Here is a 22,833-nt window from a genome sequence, read left to right on the forward strand (position 1 = left end):
AGATTTCAATATTGAAATTAAGGGCTACAGATCCTTGTCCTGGAGATTCGGTGCTGTTGAATGTGTTGCTCTGTCTGTTTAGAGTTGAAAGAAGTTGACAAGCGGTCAGAACAAGCCAGTAATAGTATTAATAATTAAATTTAATAGTTAATGCTCACAGATAAGAGTCTACATGGGTTTGCAGGTCAGTGTCTTTCTATTATCTGTCTACTCCCCACCTTGTGACCTTCATTCATTCAACTCCAACTTGGCTTCTAGACATCCCTCAATCTCATTTACACTCTGTGGGTGACAGGGTCTACTCTTGCTCCCGTCACATGTTAAAAGACTGACATTAAAGAGCGGACTAGCACAAGATCGACCAGGCTTCTGTCTCCCGTTTCATGAAGTCAAATGTGCACTCAGACAGCTTGATTTAGGGTAGGTTGAGCTACATCAGTATGGGTCCTGCAACCATTAAATTCCCAGGATTTATGTGCAGTTCCCTCACAGTACTAGGGGGATCGGTCACACTGGCGGCACGAAGCCAGCAACATTTAAAACTTTCTATAGATCCAGCCATTCAGAATGTGTGCTGGGTGCTCTTGCACCTTGTTGTGCTCCTGCTGTAACGTACCCTATTTTTCAAATCTGTTTTTCTACCGCACTTCTTTGTAAAGCTGCCAGTTGGAGCAGTGAAAGGTTAACTTGATGTGTGGAAGCATTTAGACGATCACCAGAAAACTTACAAATCCCAGTCAATGCTAAGGGACAATCTTTTTCCAATTCTAGAATTTCTGTTGGATACTGTTTAGACTTTTATTAATTTTAAACTGTGTATTACAGTATGTAAAATATTAAATTAATATTGCTTTTATTTACAAAAAACAAAAATACTCAGTTTGATATATTAAAAAGTTTATTATTATACTGTGGGTTGTTGTTAATGTGATGGCCTCCTTTCAGGTTTATTTCTGCATTAAGACAATTTATATTTTGCCATACTGCTAATTTCAGCGATGAGTAAATTTTGATTATAAAAAATATGCTTCACATATTGTTTTGTAGTGGCTTTAAAACCATAAAGTATCATGCTGTATCCACAGTATATTTATATAGCATACGATTGCACCAGAGCTCATTGACCTGTCTCTGCTACTGTTTCAGTATAGTGTATCTGTGGATATGACCTCATGTGATTTGCGTGTGTGGCTCATTGGGAGACGAGAAAGCACTGCTTACAAATTCCTGTGTGTGATTTAGCAAAATGTAATACAAACTATTCCAGAATTAAATACAAATGCATGTTTAATTGATTGTAACCCCCAAAACCACATCACACAACACACATGTATAATAATCACAATATTAGATCACAATATGACAGAGCCGCAAAGTAGTACATTATGGGTTGTTGTTTTTTTTTTGCAGTTTTATCTAGAACAAGCGATGCTTAAACCTTTGTCTGATTCTTGTGAAACTATCCACACGACAGTTACAGTACCTAGGAGTTGACTTCAGTGATGTCACTGATGGGATGTTTCTAAAAATCCATCCTCTGTAAAACGTCTTCTCTAGTTGTCCTGCATACAGTATGTATTCGCTAATGAAGCTGTGTGTTCTGAGCCTGGATCTCTACATTTCTGTATGAACCAGCTTAGAGGGCTAAAGACAGCTTGTGTTTAAATTGAGTGTAAGGTAATTTATGCTTCTAAAGTCATGGTCAGCATTTATTATTGTACTGTGCTGTAAACTTGTTCTGTGCCTAGTCACATTATTTTATAGCGTTTTTATAGCGTTATCAAATCTGGTGGCGCTGTGTGTTAGTTTCCTGACTCCCATGTCACATGGTCTGTGATTGAATCCCATGGAACTATGACTTTATTTTTTAACAAACATTTCTTTGAAAAAATGAAACGTTTCCCTTGGTCAGAGATTAAATAAAACCTCACTCGCACCAAACAAATTTATATTTCTAAATATCACAACATGATCGAATTTAAGTCTTTTTAATAACAATGAATAGTCACCTATGCGTTACAAAATAAACATTTATTTTGATTTGAATCGCGTTTTGTTTAAATCGTAAACGCGTGTTTGAATATATGTGTTTAAAGGCGATATACTGTATAAAAGCGCTGATTCTTATGGAGTGTGTTCCACCGGGGATCCAAAAAATTTATTTTTTTTAATCGCGTATCTAAGGAAAATTGCAGTATAACTTTGTTCATGCACAAACAGTGGCATGTTACATTATAATTTGGGTGTCTCCTCTTGCCAGAAAGCTCTAAATTGCATTTTGAGTGCGGTTTTTGACTTTTTCTAAATTGCAACCCATAAATAAAGCTGGTAAAGCTTAGACTAACTGTATTCTAAACTGTATTACAACAGCACATTGGACAATACAACGTAAATTGCAAAAATGCACTTGGAATCTGTCCAAGCCCTCCTATGAAAATTATTTAAACTGCGACACTGATCATTCATCTCTAAATAAACTTTATTTTATATAGCGTTTTAAGCGAATAGGTAATTTAATTGCTCATAAACCTAATCGCTTTTTCTACATAAACACAGCGTGATTGCTCTCTGAAAATGCTTTTCCTTTATATTTAGGCTCAGATTTCAACTATAGATCATATTATTATAAACTTTCTTGGAAAAATGTATTTTATGTAAACCATGTTTGCTATTAATTCATTTAGGGCTAAAATACGTTCATTGTCTTTCAATCGAGTCGAGTTGACATTGGAAGCTTGCCACTCCTGGACTGTTACACCAACGTATTAGCATGTTAAAGCGATTTCATTGAGGAGCCCAGCTACCAGTTAACACTGATCTTCCTACTTTGAAAATACCTGTGAAACCGGTTTAATTCGTCACAGCCAGCACTCCGGCAGAGAGGGGGTTGTACTCGTAAAGTAGAAGCAGGCGAGATTTCCAGCGAAAGACACCTCCCCCCCCCTCAAAAACCCAGTAAGCAGTAATGCTTTATGTTGAAAATTGAGGTGGATTTTGTTTATGATAAAGAGGATAAACTGGGATGGGAGGAGGGTTTGGTTTTGCATAAGGGGCGGGATTATGATAATTGAAGGAATTTGCGAGAGTATAATGGTTTGATATATTTGATTTTGTATTGTGGTCGTTATCTATGTTTTTGGTTGGTATTATGTTTATATGGTTGTTTTTGTTGGTTGGTTGTTATTATGGTTATTAATAATACGATCTATAGTTGAAATCTGAGCCTAAATAAAAAGAAAAAGCAAGTGATTAGGTTTATGAGCAATCTAATTACTTATTCGTTTAAAACGCTATATAAAATAAAGTTTATTATTAATTTGCTGGACAGAGCGGTGAACATTATTATGCATAAGACAAAGATAACGATCCTGATCAGTTTAGAAATCTGTGTACGCTGTAAGGTTTTTACTTCTTAAACTTTTAAAATACACGTTTCGAATCGAAAGAAATCCTCTTCCTGGTACAGTCGCATGAAGAGAGAGGCAAAACAGCCCTACACAGCCCTGTCGCAGTACACAAATATAATCATATCGTTATTAAATTCTTTAGATACGCGATTCCATATTATATTAGCAGAAAAGCTTAAAACTACCACTTTTTCACACCCTATTTCACATGTTAGTTAAATTTAATTTATTTATATATTATATATTTATATCTCTGACCAAGGGAAACGTCTCATTTTTTCAAAGAAATGTTTTTTTGTTGTTTGTTATCAAAAATGACTTAGAATCGATCATGTTGTGATATTTTGAAATATAAAAGTCAATTGATTGTCCATAATATCGCTATTCTATTTTTTCGAAGAAATGTTTGTTAAAAGAAAAGTCCAGCACCAGCTGGATTTGAACACACAACCCGTGAGTTGGTAGTGAGGCACGTAGACCAGTAGGCTACAAGGGAAGTCGCATGAAGAGGGAGGCGAAACAGCCCTACACAGCCCTGTCGCAGTATCGTTATTAAATTCTTTAGATACGCAATTCCATATTATAGTCCCTATTAATCAAATTCTTAAAGTATACTTGTTGACTCTGGTATCTCTTTAGTTAAAGACTTCGATGCTTAAAATGTTTAGGGAGAAATGGAATACTGGTGTGTATTTTTTACTTTAAAGTACCAAGACCAGCCATATACTGTATGTTTAAGTTCCAAAATTAATATCGTTTATGGCCTTCACACGCGTTGCAGTATGCTCCTATTCTTTTTATGCTCAGGCACTAAGATTTCCTTTCAGTGGTAAAATACCATATAAATATTAAATACAAAAACGGGCACAGTAAAGACGTTTACTGTAAATCTTTCTACGATTGACCTACGGACCACGAGTGCCCCTGTCGGTCAACCAATCACGTACCGCGGTACCCCGCGTCATCTTGCGTCACGATGCGCGACGCCGTAGCCAATTACCTCCGGTACGTGTCTGTACCGCTCACTTTGAATGGCTGCATCTGTACCACTGCCTTTTTAACATATTGCTGCATGTGTCTTTATAACCCTCCTTCCTGCAATTAAAACTTCAGGGGTGAAGGTGAAGTCAGTGGTGCACATGCGCTGTTGTAATTTGCTTATGTGTGATATTACCATGCTCTAGAGCAGTGGTTTGATTTTATTGATCCAAGCTCTGCTCCGACAGTTCTCAACCAAGATCCTTCACCTAAGTCAGTTTTAAAACTCCAGCTGCACAAATGGTGCAGTTCAAAGTTCATTTGGCTAAAAAGCTAAATAAACAACTTATGTCTATTTGCAAATGAATATCTATAGCAGACTTTAGTTTTAGCTGTGGCTGTTTCTCTGGCAGCTCATTAGATCTTTCAATTTTTTATAAAGTGAGATGTTAACTAGCTTTTACTGGCTCCTTGCTGTCACTGGTGTACCTATCGCAATGTTAAAATACTGAAATGTTGCCTGTTTGTACATTTTTTCAATGTCAAATTGTCCAGCGAGGGTTGGACAGTTTGACATTGCCAACCCCCTTGTACATCATGTTTTTTTTAATCACCACCATCATGTGAGCAAAACATTCACTATAGCATATTTGTGTTGCTGCTGTGGATTATCCTAAGGAAATCCCAATAAAAAAACTGACCATTCAGAATTGAGAATGTAATGTTTTTTGAGAGCAGAAAAAAGTAGGGAGAAGCAATCTCAAAACAGAGGTATGCCAAATCAAGTCAAATAATGAAATTAAATTCACATTTATTCTAACATTTGGTTGTGAGTATGTCTGATCCATGTGACTAGTGGATGGTAGAATGGCCACATTTTCAAACTAGACGTGGCGTGTTTTAGTAGAAATGAACAGTTTCACAATTTCTACAATTGTACACGTTGTGTGGGTCACTTGGCTGAAAATCAGTGCTGCCCGGCCAAACAAAAGCATGAAATTGTCCAATACAAAAGGCTTTTCAACAATTAGATGTAATCAGTATTTAAATGCATTGTTCTCCTTGCAGTTTCTCCTGTTTTTCATTCAAGGCGGGTATTGTAAACACAACCTATAGCCCTCTGGGTTGCAGTCACTCCCAGTTGCATCTGCAGGAGCGAGAGGAGTTTTTCCAGACACAAGGTGCTTAAAACATACCTGGGGTCAACCTTGGCACAGAACTGGAGCATCAGTCATGCAGTGGGTTTACTGCTTGTATGAAGATGAAATGGATGATTTTGCCTCCAGAAATCTAGGCAATTTCATTTCTTAAATGTTTTTTTTAATAAAATATTCCCATCTGCTCTGACTTACTAATCTCGCCACCCTTGTTAGTGCATTTATTTCTTCAATTCCTTTCTACAGTTTCAACAAAGTTATATGTGACTTTTCTTCTGTTGAAGACGTCTGCTGGAGCCAAACTTTATTTTTCGCTGCTCAGAAATGTAGGCGATGCCGAAGGCTTCGATTTTTTTTAAAAATAAAATTTAATTACATATTACATACAGAGGACTCTGGTTCGGGGTGTTTAGAAAGGACACTGCTGTGATTTTGACACGTTTTAAAATGGTGTAGCGGTGCTCCCCAGCTGCTGTGTTCGTCTTAAACTATATTCAGATTTACAAAGCGTTCCAAGCTCTTCTCGCCCACTGCCTTCATTAAACAGTAACATATTTCTTATTGAAGATATCATAGTGTTACGAAGGAGCTTAGTTTCGTTATAACTAATAAAGTCACTTACAGCGCCTTCATAGCCCAGTGAAAGAAAATCGCCGTGACTACACAGAACCGGAATTCGCTGTAATTTTGCCGGTAAGAATTTTGTGCTTGAAAGCATTCCTGTTCTCAAACTTTCTTAGGTTTTGGTCGGGTGCAGGCGATCAATAAATAATACGAAGTTGTTTGCTGGCTTTGCAAAGAGCTCGGGCGGTATCCCGAGCGTGATCTTCGAGCATAGTGAGATCATACTGTACCTGCGTCGCAAGAGTCATTTTGAGTAATGCACTATGCAACTCCAACGCTTCGATGAGACGGTAAAAAGGTAAACGGACTTTTAGCAAGCTTTAATAATGGTATTGACAATAGTATTAACGAGGCTGACGGCTCATCTTCAATACACTCTGTATTGTAATTTGCTATCTTTGTCAAAGCTGATTCAGGAACAAGCGAATCATGCAGCGCTGTCCGGTGCTTAAGTGCGCCGTCAGCTCGTGTCACGTGACGTTTTCTTCCCGGTTTAGCGTGCCAACCCTCAGCGCGTGAGAATGTTCCGTCCTCCTTACGCGACGCTGATTGGGCCACAAGATAGCTCGCGACGCTGGGCGGGTATATAAATCCCGGCAGCAGCTCTTATAGGTATTCTTTGTGTTTTGTGTGTGTGTTTTGGAGTCTCTGAGAATGTTTACAGGTGTGAGTGTAGTAGGGTTGTTCTTACCTGGTTTATTAGGATGGCTATGTAGTGGGGTGACTGAAGCCCAGCTCAATGATGAAGATGCTGTTGGGGACAAAGGTTTTCAGTCAGGTTTTGGTGGTCCTCTGTTCTGGGAGACCCCAGGAGATGGCTATGATAGTTATTTTACTGAAGGGGGTACTGCTGCAGAGGTGAAAGGTGTCAGTGGGGGTTCAGTGGCACAAAACCAGCAGGGATTGATGGTAGTAGATTCTGATGCTGAGGAAGATGAAATGGATGATGATGATTCCAACACTGATGTGCAGAGAGATATGACAACTGGCCCATCTAGAGTTGAGGACCGATCATCTGGAGTAGGTAGGGGAGTGCTGAATAAAAGCACCCAATTAGTATTGTGGTGTAGCCTTCTGTGCAATGTGGGTTAATAATAACTAGGGGAGGATCTATACACCTTGAGCTACTGCTTTGCCTATAGAAGTCATTTTTATCCTAGTTTAAGGAGCAGTAATGAAAATGCTCACTGAAATAGAGGGTAATCTCTAAGAGCATGTTGTAGACTAGCCTTGATATCTAGGTAGCTGGAGCATGTAGCTGTTGGCATGTGTAGGCTGAAAAGGAGCAAGTAAAGCTTTATTCCATACTGGGGAAAAATCCACATTTCAGGTGTGGAGCCTTCTTCAGGTGTCTTGAAAGGTTTATACCATGCTGAAAAGAAACCTTTGTTCCTTTTGATATCTTGATACTGTAATTGTAGGCTTCCTTCTATACTAGGCTTCTAGACCCCCCCACAGCTCTTTCCCTTTCCTCTTGCCTTCCCAGAGTCTCAGGGTGACCCAGAGCAGCAGCAATCCCACAGCCGCCCCCTGCTGTCCTGTGGCAAGAGCAGCATGATGCTCAAGTTCTCTGTGAGGAGGTTCAGCCGAGTCTACCTGCTGAAGGGTGAGATCTGCACTGCCTATACTCCCACTACTCTGTAGGTAGCTGTGCATATACTCTTGGCTTAAGACCAAAAATCATTTGCTTTCATTCCAGCAGAGCTGGGAACTTGGGCTTATTCTCTTTAGTGTGCCATCATTCAGTTGACTTGACTGAGGCTATGAACTGTTCACTAGATTAAGAGTTTATGTATATTATTGGAGGAAATAAGTGTGCAGAACTAGATCTACTGTTCCTGACCTGGAATTGGAAGCTAATGGCCTTCAGTTCCAATCCCGCTGGGTGGATCATCTTGAGTGACTTTCCAAAAGTACCCAATCCTGTTGGTATGGATTTTGCAAATGATGCACAGACACTTAATCCCTTAAATACCATTAAGTGAAAGGAAACTGTTCTCATCCCACATTACATTGGGGTGAGTGGAGGAATGTAATGTGCTGAAGGAATTTTTCTTGCCTGTGTTTAGAATTGTAAAGGACTGCCTTGCTGGGCAACTCTGATCAGCCACTTATGTTCCTTAGACAAAATGGCTCCTCTCTCGGTCCACAGTCTCCCGAAGAGATGTGGCCACAAGGTGTGGTCCACCAGGAGCTGGCTGGTGCTGGTGGTTTCCTATAAAGGGTGTTACATCAGGACCTGGGTAAGAGGCCAAACTGGGACTAGACTGTTCTGTGGGGGAAGGGGATAGTGTGGCAATCGGTTACCCCAACTGAGCAGCTGCCATGCTTAACTTGCCATGTCACCTGGTAACCATAGCAATGCTAGCAATTATTTCTGAAGCCCAATTTTGGGGGATGCAATCTGTGGGATGACAGCTGAGATTGGGTTTTGTAATTTATCTTCCTGTTTCCTGTCACAGAGGAAGAAGCAGAGGCAACACTACTCCATGACAGTGAGATACTATGACAAGGAGCGGAAGAGATGGGTGATTGGCACTGTGTCCTGCCATGTTCCAGTTGTCCCTCCACCCCCACCTCCCAGAGGCCTGACCATCTCCTGCAGTGAGGTGTGCATGACTGTGACCCTGCCTGCTGGCCCACTGGAGGAGATCAAGGTGGAGGGTAAGGAATGCTGCCTTAGCAAGATAATGTGTCCTTGGCATTGCAACACTGGAATGTATAAGGCTTTTGTCCCAGAAGAAGGATGTCCTTCATACTTTACAGCAGTATCAAATGCTTACTGCTATTCCTTCTTCAGGAGCCTCGGGCAGCCTGGTGTCTGTGCTGGAGGCTACATCTTGTGGATACTCTGTGGTTGAAGGGCAGAACCTGAACACCCTGACCATTTCCAACTCTGCCTGCCATGTCAGGCTTTTGGTAAGCTCCAGTGTTCAGATTTTTCAGAGAATAATGAAAGAAGGCTGTTACTCTGGTGCTCAAGGTGAGTGTGTAAATGTCTAGATGCATTTGCAATGTATACAATTGCACTGCTATGTTAAGGTGTCAAGATGCTGGTCTAGCTTCTGCAGCTTTGGCACCAGTGGCTGTTTTTGCATGAAGATTCCCCTTCCAATTATGTTTTGTTGGATGCTAACATGGACTTAAATATTCTCTTTATACAGGACCAGCACTACACTGTCAAGGTGGTGTATGTCCCCTTTCATGGCCTAAGAGGAGAGATAGTGGTGTCCTGTCCCTATCGCCCCTACAGACCAAAGGAGGGTGAGTGGAAATGTCTTTCTGTTCTGCTGAAACATTTATGGTCAAGTTGATTTATCTAACTTGATCTCACTAGGCTGCAAGATTCCCAGAAGTCAGCATGTCTCCTGTGGTCCAGAGAGGATCTACCCATCCCAGTGCCTAGCAAAGGGATGCTGTGTGGATCCTGAAACTTCTTCCTGCTACTATCCACTGGAGGGTAGGTCTACTTACTATGCCAGTCCAGCACATCTAGGGAACTTCCGGCTTGTACTGAAGTGCCATTCCCTCCCCAGAGTGTACTGCCGATGGGCACTTTGTCTTTGCTGTCCCTCGGACCATCTCTGTACCCCCTGTGGATCCTGCCAGCCTGGTGATTGCTGGCAATGCATCCTGCACCCCTGTCATTTGTACCTCAGAATTTGCCATCTTCAAATTCCCCATCACTGGCTGTAGGACCCATGCTTTTGTGAGTACTGGTGTGGGGGGACCATTTTTAGGTTCTTTTAATGGCATGCAAGACTTGATCACCCCCTCCCTTTCTGTTGGAAGCAATGAATCGTGTGGTATGACAAATCCTGCCTATTTGCTTCATAACCACTGAAGCCATAGAAACAACCTAGCTTCCTCACTCCTTTACCCAGGTGGTAGGAGAGACCACCATTTACCTAGCAGAGGTGGAGAGTCTGGCCAGACGCAGCATACTGAGCTATGGGGCTGTTACCAGGGACAGCCCATTCAGGTGAGTAGAATTATTTGGAGTTCAGAATGATATTGCAGTTGTACCAGTGCTATTGAGTGCAGACTGCAGATATAAACTGCTTAGGATTTTCTACCCCATTGCTTCAAACAATGGTCATAATTGCTGAAATGACCATTTTACACTGATCCCCCCCCTCCTCTACACATTTACTCTGCAGACTGCTGGTGGAGTGTCGCTATGCTGAGGGGAAACTAGCCAGCTCAGGCTACCTGGTAAAGAGCCCCTATCTACCCTCTGCTGTTCTGTCACAGGGAGTGTTTGGGGTGCAGCTCCGGATTGCTACAGGTGATACTTCCAGCTTGTCCTTCTGCTGGCTTCTAAGAATGGTAACCAACACACTCTGGTTTGAGATCCAGAGATGTACTGAATCATGGTGATAGGGAATGTACACAATTTATGCTGCATGTCCAGTATACGATGCTACCCACCTTCTCCATCTTCTAGACGAGAGCTACTCCAGGTTCTACCCTCAGTACCACCGGCCCCTCTGGCTCCTGCTGGGGAACCCAGTCTACCTGGAGGTGCGACTGCTGAACGCTCCAGACCCCAACCTGGTGCTGCTGGTGCACTACTGCGTTGCCTACCCCCGCTCTGGCCAGGCTGTCTGGGTGCTGCTCTATGATGGGTGAGGGGCTCCTGCTTGTGCAGCTCTAACCCTGGACTGGTCAGTGGGTTGCATGTAGGGTCCTGATCTTGGTTCCTCTCTCTGCAGCTGCCCCAATCCACTGGACTATGGCCACATGTCCACCCTGCACATCCACTCCAAGCTGCCTCTGCCCAAGCACCACCGCCGCTTCAACATCCAGACCTTCCAGTTCCTGGACAGCACCTCCTACTCCTACATCAATGAGGAGGTGAGGCTTTTTGGAAATGCAATCTCAATAGAGGATCCATGTGGAGCCACATGCTGAGTTTTAATGGTTATTTCCCCCTCCCCCACTTTAAAATCCCTCTTCTCCAGATCTACTTCATGTGCTCCACAGAGGTGTGTCTACCATCTGAGCGCCGGTGTGTGGAGGGCTGCTTTGATGGCCGCAGTGAGTCTAACTTCCAGCACTCGTGTGAAAGTCAGACGGTGGCCTAGATAGTGGATATGAGTGGCATCTTTAGGAGAATTGCTTATTTAAGAGAAGGTAGGGTTCAATTCTTTTCACTGGTATTCAGTAATGGCTCTTCTCTTACAGAAATCCCAGTGCTGGAGAGCCCTGATGCTGACAGGCGCTGTGTCAGGACTCCCTGCCCAGGAAAGGATGAGGGCCCCAGGGACTGAGACAGGTGCACTAGCTGGTTGACTTAACACTTTGGGTCATCTGAGCAAAAACAAGAAGTTGTCCTTCTGTTAGCTTAGAAGGAAATATTCCATTATAAACCAGGATGGAATGTGGAACACCTACACTCATTTGATGACCCTTATCTAGAAAGGGTTAGTTGGTTTTTTTTTAACTCTAGGGTGTTTCAAACTAGCTAACTCAGTCTGCAGGCACTGGGTTTGGACCACTGGTCAGGTTGCAGGAGCATGACTTCCTGTTCTTGTCCTTTTTTTTTTTTTTAGGTTCTCCTGGGATGTGGCAGCTATGCCTGAAGAAAGGGCTGTTCATTAAATTGAATCCTAATAAAGATGGTGTTGAACTTGACTTTGTGTACTGGTGAATTGAAAGGATGTGGGGGATGGGTATGGCTTCCCAAACATTAAGATTCTAAAGGGTAGGGTTTTCTCTTCACCCTTTGTTTATTCTGATGTGGAAGAGTTAACCCCCTTTCTGCATCTCATGGTTGTTATTTCTTCAACTGAAATATCAAGTGAAGGCACTGGTTCATGAAGCTTGGCTCTGGACTCCTCAATCTGATCAACATCTCTTGTTCCTCAGTGCAGCTATGTCACTTGCAATATCTACATGCAGGGGTGACTAATTATAGCACCCACCCTGCTCATGGAGAGAGCAGGATCTGCTGGATGGTCTGAGGAATCCAAGAGAAGGTTTGGAGAAATAGGAGAGCTGCCAGAGAGCCTAACAATTGCTGCAAAGGTGAGCAGAGATTGCCAAGTAGCATGCACTAGAGTTGGCTTGCTCAAATACTGAAGGTAAGACATTGCTGATGGGACAGGACAGGGAAGATGGGCTGCTAAGGAAGACTGAAATACAGGGGTTTAGCACAATACGGCTGGTCAGAAGCAAAGCTGAGGAGCTGGCTGGCAGCATGGTTCAGGAAATAGGTGGGTGGAGTTCAAGCATATTGTGCTGCAAGCAGTTCTTCAGCAGAAGAAAGCTCAGTGATGGCATACTGGCCAAGAGGCAGATTATTTAAATATTTTGAACTAAATGAGATTAATTTAACCACATGCCCCCAGTCAATGGTTAATATATCTGACTGAATCCTCACGACTCCAGGAGATGCTTGACTTCATGTGCAAATGCAACCTGTTTCCATGGACAGTGAGGGCTGTTCGCTTTGGCTAGCAGAGGTGTAGAAATAGTGTAATCTGAATTTCTTAAGTTATGGTGGAAGTCTTGTGTACAAGTGCTTCAGCAGGAATCGAAGTACAGTGTTTGTAATGGGTTTTAAATGGCACAGGTTATTCTCTAACCATAGTAAGTCATACTATTTGATAGTGGGGTGTTTGTATTCTCTTCTTGGTAAGAATTTGGTATGCCTACAGTACATCTCTGCATGTTTATTCCTTGTGCTGAGACCTGTGAACCACACTCTCAAGGAAAGATGAGTGTTGCATAGATGGCTATAAAACCACTTGGCTATAAGTAGTCTTCTCGAAGATTCCCCAACACCAGAGAAGGCCATTCATTTGGGACCACTGTTTAACAAGGAATGCAGGAAAAGACTTAAGATTTGGTTTCAAGAACTATGCAATCATACATCAATATCCTCCATATACTGTATCTTATGTACAGTTAACACCATGATTTACCATTCTATTGATAGTAAATGAAGAAATCACTTGGTTATACTCAAATCATTACCGACTGCAATAAACCTTGTTTGAACAAATACCTGTAGATATTGCTTGCTCTGACATTGTGTGCTTTTTCAGAAAGTGCTACACTCTCTCCTCCAAGGAACACCTCAGCTTGAGAGCCTGAAAACTCAGAATTCTGAAAATGGTAACCTGAGACCTACAGTATAACCAGAAAGCCTGAAACCACATTTCCTGATCCACTATTTCTAGTGGGCTCTGAGTTCCTGTACCTTAGCTTTCGCCACCAACAGCCAAGGATCACCCAGCCCCTGCCCTTCAATCTCTTTGCACTGCAGCTGTCAGCCTCATCAGGCTGTGGTGTAATAGGATTTTCTGAGTGCAAAAACAGCTTTTTAAGTACTTGCATTCCTTACTGCTATTATGCACTCTGATCCCAGAGGTGTTACTTTTAATTAACCAGACATAAACCTCTCTGAGCAATTTCATCATGTGCCTTTAGTGTTTCACAACAAAAAGCAGTTGTGTGGTTAAGTGAGATAGTCAGTATTGCATTGTTCAAGGTTTTCTTTAATTTTATTGTCTCACATTTATGCTGATCATTTATGTAATAGTTCAAGGGGATAGCTGCGTCAGCATGCATAGGCTGCAAAGGAACACGTAAAGGTTTATTCTATGCTGAAAAGAGAAGAAAAACATTTTGGCTGTGGAGACTTCTCCTTTCAGCATGGAATAAACTTATTTATACAATGTTTTGGGAGTCTTGGTCATGGCTACTATATAAATATTGCTGGGCCTGCTAGCTATATTCTGTGTAGTAAATGCACAGGATTCAAATACTGAGATGTCTTCACTCTGCATCTGCTATTGTAGTAAAATGCACTTCGCTTCTGTTTCAGATAGCCTGTTGCAACCCATAAGTGTCATGGCCAATTTGTATTCATCTTGTCCTCCAATGCACCTACACATCTGGAATAGTGAAATTATGCATGCTGACAAATAGGAGAGATTTTGGCTGTTGAACCTTTTCTATGGTTGAGGGGAAAAAGAGGAAGGTAGCAGGGATATTAAGTACACGAGTACAAAGGACAGAACAGGTGAGAATAGGCACACAGGTAAGAGTGTATGTACTGTAAAGAGGGAGATGGTGGAATGTGAAAATGAAGAAATTTGTAGGTTATGAAGAAGAAATTCTGGTCTTGGTTTAAGGATAATCTTTGTTACTGCTGTTTTTCTTGACTAAGAGTCCTAAAGATGGATCACTGAAAGCGTGTGTGGGAGAGGTGAAATCGGGACCCACCAGCTTAAAGAGATCTTTCATCTTGCTGGGGGTGGCACCACGGCACACTGGTCAGGACAGCAGTGCACTCAGATTATTTTGCATGTTGGTGTGTTTTCTCCAGGTGCTTCAGTTTCCTCCTGCAGTCCAAAGATGTGCTCATCGGTTAACTGGTTTCTAGGAAAATTAGCCTTAGAGTGTGTGTATCTTTGTGTCTCTCTTATCCATGTGCAGTATCCCACCTTGAGGCCATTGCTTGCTGAGATAGGATCCAGCTCCACTTGGACCAAATCGTTAAAAGAAAAGTGGTAAGGAAATGGATGGATGCTGACATGTTCTCTGAAATGGTCAGCCAGTCCTTCCCTTGTCACGTGGATGTAAATGCCAGGACATCTGCTGTGTGAGAAGCAGTTAATAATACACAAGATGTTCTTTTCCTATAAAGCATGTTGAGAACATGCTTTTAAAGGCACTATATCAAATAAAGTTGGTGTTTTCTGGGTGATTTTGAAATGCCCCAAATTGCCAAGTATATGCTGATACTGTAATACTAGAATCATATACAGTATAGAATTTCGTATCTGTCAAGGGCGTTACAAAAGCTTGCTAACGGTAGACAATGTACATGAATCAGAGCACATTTAATCAGGTCTCGTTATATGCAAATGCTTTAAACCACTGAATCCCACCCATTTCTAACAACGCCCTTTCCCTGTCTCCACCTTTTCCAAATATATCCACTGTCCTTTACAGGTCCTGAAAAAAAGGGGAGTGCTTGTATAATAATCATCAATGTGCAGGTGATGCCCTTTGCTGAGGTTTGACCCCTCGGTCTGGGACCGAGTCATACAGTTACTTAGCCCTTTCCCAGTATCTGACGGTTTTCCCAGTGTAAATGTTGAAGCTGTAAATAATAATTAAAATTGTTTACACTTACCATATATAGTGTCTTTCTAGACTACCACTCAAAGCACGTTACAGGTGATGGGGGACTTCCCACCACCAGTGTGCAGCCCCCACCTGGATGATGTGACAGCGGCCATAGTATGCCAGTACACTTGCCACTGAGCAGCTCGTGGTGGGGAAGAGAGCAGAGTGATGGTAACACTTATACTAGGAACTGGCTCCGTTTGTGGCATCAGCAAGGACAAAACTCCATTTTGTTGGTTGACTTCACAGACGGCTTGAAACCAAACCTGCCCTTTGAGGCCACCCTCACTGACTGAAATGTGTTGTCGGGGGTGGCAGCACGACTGTCAGGCCAGGATCAGGGAATCAAGAAGGGGTCTGACGCAGCTGAGCTTCCTTTCTTTATCATTTTCCTCATCTTCATCGGGGGCATTAAGGTGAACCTGGACCTTATCTTTTTGCAAAAAAAGCCACGCCACTTTTTTTTTTCCTACCATATTTATTTGTGATCGTGCACAGGCTTTGCAAGACACTTGTGCTAAAAGTCGGTAAAGTTGAAGTGCAGTGTGCGTCTTAGATGAGTCCACTTGAGCCCTGAAGTTGCTTGCAGGATAGAACCTGAATTAAAGATCCCCCTCTTGTTCTCCTGTGCTTCTCCACCTGTCCTTGGGTTAGGTGCCTGTGGGGGAGGGGGTGCACAACTCTCCTGTGCACAACAGGCCCTGCAGGCATGTGTGGGGCTACATGGTGAAGAGGTGGGAATTGGTCTCCTTTTTTCCCTGACTGATTTCAGGAATCCAGCTGGTCAAGGGGGTGGGGGAATTTTTCAGTGTCCTCACTGAAAATAAAAACATAACAAAAAATATTGCAGCACCCTCATCAGGCAGTGATGTTGCACTGAGCAGACAAGCAATGGGGTTGGTGATGTCAGCTTCAGGCGAGCATGCTGGGATAGATAAAACCTTGGGATAGTTTGGAAGTATCAGGGATATTGTTTACTCCTGGGACTCAGGGTGAGGGGATGAGGACACGGGTTTGTGGCTTGTTTCCCTATGCTGGTCAGTGGTCTCATGTCCCCACCCTGACCTGTTAGTTGGGACCCCCCACCTTTTTTTTCTTGCAGTCTTTAAGAATAGTGAAATTATGCTTTTTTGACTATCAAAAGAGCAATTCTATTACCACACTGCTGTATGGTTATTGATCCCATTATAAAATGAAAGTAAGAATAACATTTTGATTACAGAGGATTAGGACAATCTGCCTGGCACAATGGGAAAAAATGACACACACCTGAAGAAGGCTCCACGGCCAAAATGTGTTTTCTTTCTTCTCAGCATTGAATAAACCTATTACTTGTTCATTTCCATTTGTGTATTCACAGAGCTATGGATTCAAACGCTCTGTAGACAAAGGGTTGCTCTGATACTGCCCGAGACTAGAAAATCCAAGTCTCTTATTTTTGTCAGGTAAGCAAAGAAACGTTCTGGTCTGTGAAGAGCTCCACAAAGGTTGAAAAAAAAATACCTAAAAATGTAACAATATAAATGTGATGTTTTTCAACATCACAGACTATTTAACTATCACTATTTTCATCAATACTCTTAACATACCTAAGACATCACAATGGTTTCAATGTTGCTTTACCTTTCTACAAGATATACCTTTACCTGTTACGTTTCTAAAAATAATAGAAAAATTGTGACAGTGGAGCACACCTCCCCCTGCACTCCTTACTCCACAGAGTGAAGCTCATCAGGTTTACTATTTAAGCTTCTGAAGCTATTGAACACCATAGAGGCAGGTGTTGGGATACATGGTGGGAATTAGCCTCCAGACCCAGGGATTGAGAATGGGTTTAAAACCGTGATGCAGAAAACCACCTTAAAAGCTGGGTGGAGAAAAAAAAAAAAAAAAACAAAGGACAGAGAAGCTTCAGCCACAACCCCCCCCTTAGAACTTCTCACACTAGTGAAAGTCCTTCCATTTCTTACAACAACCTTATTTTAATGGAAGATTAATAACCACCATTGGACCATGTCAAAGGCACAACACCAGCCCCCTATAGTACAGAGAAATGTAAAGGCTGAGATATTTCAGCAGATAAGTAATGGTAGAAGACAATACCCTTTTTTTTTGGACAGGTGTTCCCCATGCAGTAGTAATGGTACAGTTTGCATATAAAAGACTTAATTCCCCAATTGAACAGGAGAGACTTCCATATGAGCTCCTCAATGCTGCCACCCCACTTCAAATCACACAGCAGCCAAAAGCAAGTGGAGCACCATCTTTATTAGGATTGACTTTCTCCCAGAGACACTGCCAGGCCCTGGCTCAGCCTGTAGAGAGAAGGGTCTCGAGAAAGAGCTTCAGAAAGCTAATAGGCTCAGTCTCATCCATTATAGATGAATTTTCATAAGAAACCTGTGACCTACAGTGTACTCTAGAAAAACTGTACAATCAAGGAAGACAACAGCCATATTGCAGGGCTATAAAGTTTGTTTTGATAGGGTAGCTTTTTACAACAGCACCCCCAACTGTCCCTCAGTCTCTAGGGCTCACATCTTTTGCTTGACAGGGCATCTTGACACAGTGCTGGTCAGGATCTGGGTTCTCCAGCATTGGGATCTCTGAATAATAAAATGAGAGAGGGTTAGGCTAGATGATGAAAAAAGGTAATTATAAAAACAAGTGAAAAATATGGATGCCCCCCCCCCAAAACAAATCTATCACAAAAAAAGGGACTGTGGATCAATGCCTTATATTCAACTGTAGAGATCGGAACAAGAGAAACAGCATAACATGTTGACTCACTGCGGCCATCAAAGCAGCCCTCCATACACTGCCGCTCAGAGGGTAGGCACAGCTCTGTGGAGCACATGAAGTAGATCTGGAGGACAGAAAGAGGGATTTTAAAGAAGGGATAAACATAACTCGGCATGTAGTTTTACTGTACATGCATCCTCAAAATACCTCACCTCCTCATTGATGTAGGAGTAGGAGGTGCTGTTCAGGAACTGGAAGGTCTGGATGTGGAAGTGGCGGTGGTGCTTGGGCAGAGGCAGCTTGGAGTGGATGTGCAGGGTGGAAGTGTGGCCGTAGTCCAGAGGATTGGGGCAGCTGGAGAGAAGCCCCAAGATCAGGACCCTGCCTGTAACCCACTGACCAGCACAGGGTTAGAGCTGCACACACAGGAGCCCCTCACCCATCATAGAGCAGCACCCAGACAGCCTGGCCAGAGCGGGGGTAGGCAACACAGTAGTGCACCAGCAGCACCAGGTTGGGGTCTGGAGCGTTCAGCAGTCGCACCTCCAGGTAGACTGGGTTCCCCAGCAGGAGCCGGAGAGGCCGGTGGTACTGAGGGTAGAACCTGGAGTAGCTCTCATCTAGATGGATAAGTTTGTGTAGTGCTTTATACTGTAGGTACAGTATGAATCATGTTGACTCTATACAATCCAAACCATAACTTCCTGGCTACTTTCTCTCTTCTGGCTGTTAAGCATAAGACAACACGCATCACCTGTTGCAATCCGGAGCTGCACCCCAAATACTCCCCGGGAGAGGACAGTAGAGGGCGGGTTGGAAATCTTCACCAGGTAGCCCGAGCTGGCCAGGTTTCCCTCAGCATAGCGACACTCCACCAGCAGTCTGGAGAGCAACAGAAAGAATTGATGCTTCTGTGCTTGTTCCATCCAATCAATGGATCAGCAATCAAGGTAGTTATGAGTTAAATATGACCTGGACAAGCTATTAAGGACCATTCACCTTAAAAGCCCTGCTCACCTTAAGGGGCTGTTCCTAGTAATTACTCCATAGCTCTGGAAATTGCGTCTAGCCAGGGACTCCACTTCAGCTAGGTAGATGGTAGTCTCCCCCACCACCTTAAAGAAAAGAAAGGCGCACTCAACACGGGGTAATTATCCGTTGGACTCGCTGGTCTTTCCAAGATATTTAACCTACTTGCCCTCATCATTATCCATCTACTCACAAAGGCATGAGTCCCACAGCCAGTGACAGGGAATTTGAAGATGGCAATATCTGGCGTACAGATGACAGGGGTGCATGATGTGTTGCCAGCAATCACCAAGGTGGCAGGATCCACAGGGGGTACCGAGATGGCCCGACGCACAGCAAAGACAAAGTGCCTGTCGGCAGTGCACTCTGGGAAGAGAAGGGCACGTCAGGATCTGCACGTTTCTGGTCAGGAAGGTGGATCAGTAAGGAGAGGCCTACCCTCCAGTGGATAGTAGCAAGAGGATGTTTCAGGGTCCACACAGCATCCCTTGGCCAGGCAGTGGGCCGGAGAAATCCTCTCTGGACCACAGGCCACCTGATAGCTCCTGGGAAGCTTGCAGCCTGGGGTAATCATATTTGACATCTCAGCACTGCCATCTGCTATGGATGTGTTTTAGACAAACTGTTCACTCACCCTCCTTGGGTTTGTAGGGACGATAAGGACAGGACACCACAATTTCCCCTCTTGGGCCATCATTGGGAATGTACACCACCTTCACAGTGTACATCAGGTCCTGCATGAAATAACAGTGAACCTGAAAGTCATCCAATGGGTCAAGATGAGCAGTTGTCTTAGAAGTCCACAGCCAGCTATCAGAACACCTGGATAATCACCTTATTCCATTACAGAATGAAACCCTGAACAATTGCAGTCTTGCACTACTGTGATGCAAAGGAAAGCTGGACTTGTATGGCCTGTTCTTCCACATACTACTACCCCGTCTCAGGTTTAGATCATTTTCAGAGGTCATACATAGGTGATAGTACATTGGGCTGCACAGTGATAAGTCATGCTGGGTACAGGAAGAACTGTACATAGTCAAACCACTGGATGGAAGGGAGTATTATATAAGCTTCTAAGCCCAAGGGAGAATTTATACTCCTCTTAATAGAGCCATAAATGTATATACAACCTCAGACACTCAGGTGAAGTCTTCACTCCCTCCCCATCAGGCTCTCAAAATACAAGCTCAACCACTACAGTCAACTGAAGCAGAATTTCCATGCAAAATTCCTGCTGCATGGTACTGTATCTGTGGTCACCAAAGATGTTGAGAGCCAGTAGTCTTGCATCAGAACACCCACTATCACTACCCAAATAGTGAACTAGACAGGTGTTTGGAAGAACGAGTTGTCCAGGGGTCATACTTCAGGTATGACCAATACCATGTAACACTCCAATAGGAGTGGAAGATCCTTACCACAAGGAGGACATGGCAGCCAGTGTACAGGATGGTCAGGGTGTTCAGGTGCTGCCCTGCGGTCACAGAGGTTCCACAGGATGCACCCTCCAGCACAGATACCAGGCTGCCAGAGGTATCTGCACAAAGAACATGAATAGTATATCGCATCTCACAGGCAATACTAACCTATGCAGCACATTCATAGCACACTGAATGGAGGCACAAGCAAGAGCTTATTGGTTACTAGCAGGAATCTTGTGTAGTTATGGGTTCCAGGGGACATCAAGTATGCCGTATTGAAGCGCTTCCCCAGAGAAAAACAGTCAGCTTACTCTGAACCTTGATCTCCTCCAGGGGGCCAGCAGGCAGGGTCACCGTCATGCACGCCTCACCGCAGGAGATGGTCAGGCCTCCAGGGGCTGCCGGTGTAGGAGCAAGTGCCACAAAGCAGGACACAGTACCAGTCACCCATCTCCCCTGTTCTTGGTCATAGTACCTCACTGTCAGAGAGTAGTGCTGCCCCCCATTCTTACTCTGCAGTGGGACAAGTAAGAGGGTTACAGAATAGGCAAATTAAAGTGCCTTTACATCATACATTACCACCAATGAAATTACACACACCCATTTAAAAACCAAGGTGTTAAAGTGTGAAGATCAAGGTTTCTTTGCAAGCCATGCATCCAGAAATTAGCTTTACCAAGCAACACAAGTAAAGGTACATCAAGCCCCAGACTGGGCCCTTACCAAGGACTGGATGTAGCACCCTCCATAGGAAGCCTCCAGAACCAGCCAGCCCCTGGCCGTCCACACCTTATGCCCACAGTGTTCTGGGAGGCTGTGGACAGAGAGAGGCACCATCCTGCCTGTGAAAGAGGAATTAGATCAAAACAGCTAAGAAGCCCTTTATTAGTAGTACTGCACTGTTCAGGATTCTCCCATAGAACTGGTACTGCTAGGAGCTGGAGGCAGAGTATGCCGCACACACACAACTATAATTCAGCTGCCAGCATAGAACCTCACCCTCCAGCAGGGAGATCTGGCTGTACTTCCTCTCTAAGAACTTGAGCCTCATGCTGCTCTTGTGGCAGTAGACCAGGGGCCTGTTGTGGGATTGCTGCTGCTCCTGCTCCTCAGAGTCTCCTTGAGAGTCAGAGTAGGAAGAGTAAAAACAGGCTCATCACAAGGCACAAGTGAGAAGGGAAATGTTAAAATTACTACAATTAAGAGCTCACTGAAGACAAGTGAATCTCATATTGCCCTAGAAACTTGACTATAACTGTAGGTTAAGTCTACCCTCTGTATGCGCTGCACTTGACCTGCCAGTTAGTCTTTCCTATATAGAAAGACCCCCCCCAACCCCAACTCCAGCCAGCAGAGGGCAATTGAAGCCATAAGGTCCTCCATTATATAAGCCATCAGGTAATTTTTAAAAGAACACTACCAGGAGCAGTTAACTTTCAGGAAGAAGTCTGTGTATCAAATCCCCATCATTCCTATGATATCCCTTACTTAAGCCAGTCACTCAGGAGGCTTCTTCAGCATCCAAATTACCACCATACTCATCCTCTGGAACAGAAGATGAACCAAAGCCTGAAACAACTTGATCAAGAACAGCACACACACCATCAAGCTGAGCTTGCGCCACTCCAACACAGAGCCATCCTAATAACCCAGGCAAGAGGAAAGCCTCCACCACACCCCCTCTCCTTCCCATTTTCAGACAAAAATACATTCAGAAAAAGACCAACAATCTACACCACAACTGGGGTTCATATACAAGCTCTGTGTGGCACGCGCTCCCTTACGGGCCAATCAGCAGCGGCGAAGGAGGCCAGAACATACTCACGCGCTGAGGTTTGGCTTGCGTGTTGACACTGAAATCACGTGACGAGTTGATCTCTCACTTTCTGCACACAGGTGCGTGATCTACTTGTTCCTTTTAGCGGACTAAGCTAAACCGATCACAGTGTGACTTTGACAATAATACAGAGTTGCAGTAGTAACTACAGTGTTATCCATTAAACGCTGTATTGTTTTATAAACAAGCCCGCTTTTAAAATTAGAGCGCGATAGACTGTAAATCGAATATTACAAACTTATACAAAGATTTGAATTTAACAATCCATTAAATAAAATGAACCTGTGATGACGCAAATTGCGCCTTCAAGGTTGTTAATATGACAGGCGATGTACAGTACGGTGTCTACTGCGTACGTGTTAATCAGAGAGCTCTCTCCTGAAGAGCTCGGATCAAATGTCATCATAGTTGGACTTTTTTAAACTCAAGAGCGGCCGAGCGCTCTCTGTTACGAGCAAAAGCCAGCAAAGAAATCCGTATTATTCAGTTTA

The 22,833-nt window shown here is 43.4% G+C and overlaps 2 protein-coding genes across 4 annotated transcripts; one reads left to right on the forward strand and one right to left on the reverse strand.

The window, feature by feature from the left end:
• The first annotated feature begins 6,780 nt into the window (after positions 1 to 6,780).
• LOC148659767 (zona pellucida sperm-binding protein 4-like) lies at positions 6,781 to 11,838 on the forward strand. 3 transcript variants are annotated; one of them, XM_088633926.1, is made up of 15 exons: positions 6,781 to 7,190; positions 7,653 to 7,772; positions 8,291 to 8,409; positions 8,629 to 8,830; positions 8,967 to 9,085; positions 9,331 to 9,430; positions 9,504 to 9,626; positions 9,703 to 9,875; positions 10,051 to 10,148; positions 10,327 to 10,454; positions 10,614 to 10,794; positions 10,882 to 11,023; positions 11,153 to 11,206; positions 11,354 to 11,444; positions 11,722 to 11,838. In XM_088633926.1, exons 1-15 carry the CDS (start codon positions 6,821 to 6,823, stop codon positions 11,817 to 11,819), a joined length of 2,118 nt encoding a protein of 705 aa, XP_088490052.1. In that variant the 5' UTR covers positions 6,781 to 6,820; the 3' UTR covers positions 11,820 to 11,838. The 3 variants fall into 3 exon arrangements, with proteins under 3 accessions (XP_088490052.1, XP_088490054.1, XP_088490053.1); XM_088633928.1 differs by having other exon boundaries at positions 11,131 to 11,206; positions 11,722 to 11,803; XM_088633927.1 differs by lacking the exon at positions 11,153 to 11,206.
• Positions 11,839 to 17,558: 5,720 nt separating this feature from the next.
• On the reverse strand, positions 17,559 to 22,215 carry LOC148659768 (zona pellucida sperm-binding protein 4-like). Its single transcript, XM_088633936.1, has 14 exons — positions 22,097 to 22,215; positions 21,505 to 21,607; positions 21,229 to 21,347; positions 20,817 to 21,018; positions 20,503 to 20,621; positions 19,716 to 19,815; positions 19,520 to 19,642; positions 19,275 to 19,447; positions 19,070 to 19,167; positions 18,807 to 18,934; positions 18,492 to 18,672; positions 18,265 to 18,406; positions 18,101 to 18,176; positions 17,559 to 17,916 (listed from the first exon to the last, which is right to left on the reverse strand). Exons 1-14 carry the CDS (start codon positions 22,196 to 22,198, stop codon positions 17,831 to 17,833), a joined length of 1,752 nt encoding a protein of 583 aa, XP_088490062.1. The 5' UTR covers positions 22,199 to 22,215; the 3' UTR covers positions 17,559 to 17,830.
• Positions 22,216 to 22,833: the final 618 nt, after the last annotated feature.

This window comes from Lepisosteus platostomus, chromosome 6 (genome assembly GCF_059453375.1).
Source record: "Lepisosteus platostomus isolate fLepPlt1 chromosome 6, fLepPlt1.hap1, whole genome shotgun sequence".
Taxonomy (NCBI): domain Eukaryota; kingdom Metazoa; phylum Chordata; class Actinopteri; order Semionotiformes; family Lepisosteidae; genus Lepisosteus; species Lepisosteus platostomus.